Source organism: Morone saxatilis, unplaced genomic scaffold (assembly GCF_004916995.1).
Source record: "Morone saxatilis isolate NCDOM2014 unplaced genomic scaffold, NCSU_SB_2.0 Contig22, whole genome shotgun sequence".
Lineage (NCBI taxonomy): Eukaryota > Metazoa > Chordata > Actinopteri > Moronidae > Morone > Morone saxatilis.
The window spans coordinates 22,243,304-22,245,228 of NW_023339785.1; the positions used below are offsets into that span (position 1 = coordinate 22,243,304).

Here is a 1,925-nt window from a genome sequence, read left to right on the forward strand (position 1 = left end):
AACCTGTACATGCAACAGCTCAGTGGTTCATTTCTCATAACAAATTAAATTGACATCCTGCTGATGCTTTTCACTCTGAGACAACGCGTGCTCACTCGTTGGTTTGGACTTTATGAAACACTCACATCGGGAGGATAAGCTAACAACAACTTTTAACAATGTACTTGAATTTCCCTTTTTTTTCCCGATCAGGTGTTTAAGCCATACAAAGCCTCGCAGCACGACATGTGTCGGTTCCACTCGGAAGACTACATAGACTTCCTGCAGAAGGTCAGCCCCAATAACATGCAGGGCTTCACGAAGAGCCTCAACACATTCAATGTGGGAGACGACTGGTGAGTATGTTCATTAACACGTTTAAGAAAATGTCTAGCAATTGAGTCACAGCACATAAACGCTCTCTGATCGCCACTATCAGGTTCTGATGTTCCTCTGTATCCCGCACGTTTGACTATTTGACTGTCTAACTATACTGCTGCTCTTCTTACTGCTCTGAAACGTTAGTGACGATCAGCTGACAGCCATCGGAGGAGGGATTAAACCCTAACACGTATTCTGTCCCTGTGTGTTTTTCTTTCAGTCCTGTGTTTCCTGGTCTTTTTGAGTTTTGCTCACGATACACAGGAGCCTCTTTACAGGGAGCTACACAGCTCAACCACAAGGTAACACACACACACACAAATACGATGGAAGTCAGTGTTGCTGCAGTAAAAGTCAGTGGTCTTTGCCATTCAAGCATTTCCACTGTCACAAAAATGACAGGAAGTGATTTAATTGTGGTATTATTTCAGTTGTGTGTTGACTTCCTGTCCCACACTGAGGCTGCTGGTTAAAGATGGACACGTGTTTAACAGATGATACCTAAGTCACTGGACATCGCACCGTCAGACAGTGTTAACACTTGATTGTGGAAGTGAAACAGCACCGACATGGCTGCAGCTCTACTGGTAGCCGCCTCAGGAGTGGTTTCGTGATTCGTTTATGTTGTTGTTGATAGTGATTCGGCTTTGTTTTCCAGATCTGTGACATCGCCATCAACTGGGCCGGAGGTTTGCATCACGCCAAGAAATTTGAGGTCAGAACAGAGTCTTGTATATTGGTGTCATTCCTTTCTGCTACACTCACTGAGTTCAGCTGCGAGTGTTTAAAGGATTAAAAGGAGTTTTCTGTGTTCGCAGGCATCTGGGTTTTGTTATGTCAACGACATCGTCATCAGTATCCTGGAGCTGCTCAAGTAAGAGGAAACTCCTCTGTTACAGTGTTTACGTGTTTACTGGGTTTGTTTCTCTCTTTATAACTGTCTGTGTGTGTGTGTGACAGATACCACCCTAGGGTTCTCTACATCGACATAGACATTCACCATGGTGACGGTGTACAGGAAGCCTTTTACCTGACTGACCGCGTCATGACTGTGTCCTTCCACAAATACGGGAACTACTTTTTTCCAGGAACAGGTACGAGCCGCTTTAAGCATCCATCGAGTGTTTTGTTAAAATAGTGTTTGTTTAGAGTACACGCTGTATATTTATACACAGACTCTGAAAGAACCATTCGTCTGCATGGACATTTTATCTTATCTAAACAGACACATAATTGGTTCATGTGTTCAGTCATGATTTCTTTTTAAATGTCGGATGTGTGAATTAACTGACAGCTATATAATAGTGAGTCTTAAACATATTTGTAGTGCATTTCAGCATCATTAAGCTTTAAAAATGGAGATCGTGACATTTCGTGGAGTGACTAATACCAGCTCTGATTCGTTAACACTTTTAAAATGTTGCAATCTGAGCTGCTTCAAAGGTCCAGTGTGTAACATTTAGGAGGATCTATTGGCAGAAATGGAACATAATATTCATAAATATGTTGTAATTAGTGTATAATCACCTGAAAATAAGAACAGCTGTGTTTTTGTTACCTTAGAA

The 1,925-nt window shown here is 42.0% G+C and overlaps 1 protein-coding gene across 1 annotated transcript in view; it reads left to right on the forward strand.

The window, feature by feature from the left end:
* hdac3 (histone deacetylase 3) overlaps window positions 1-1,925 on the forward strand; it is a 19,816-nt gene that overhangs the window by 12,482 nt on the left and 5,409 nt on the right. The window contains exons 3-7 of the mRNA XM_035668995.1: window positions 193-335; window positions 581-662; window positions 1,019-1,075; window positions 1,179-1,234; window positions 1,321-1,454. Coding sequence (XP_035524888.1) covers window positions 193-335; window positions 581-662; window positions 1,019-1,075; window positions 1,179-1,234; window positions 1,321-1,454 — 472 coding nt within the window. The remainder of the gene's footprint in view (window positions 1-192; window positions 336-580; window positions 663-1,018; window positions 1,076-1,178; window positions 1,235-1,320; window positions 1,455-1,925) is intronic.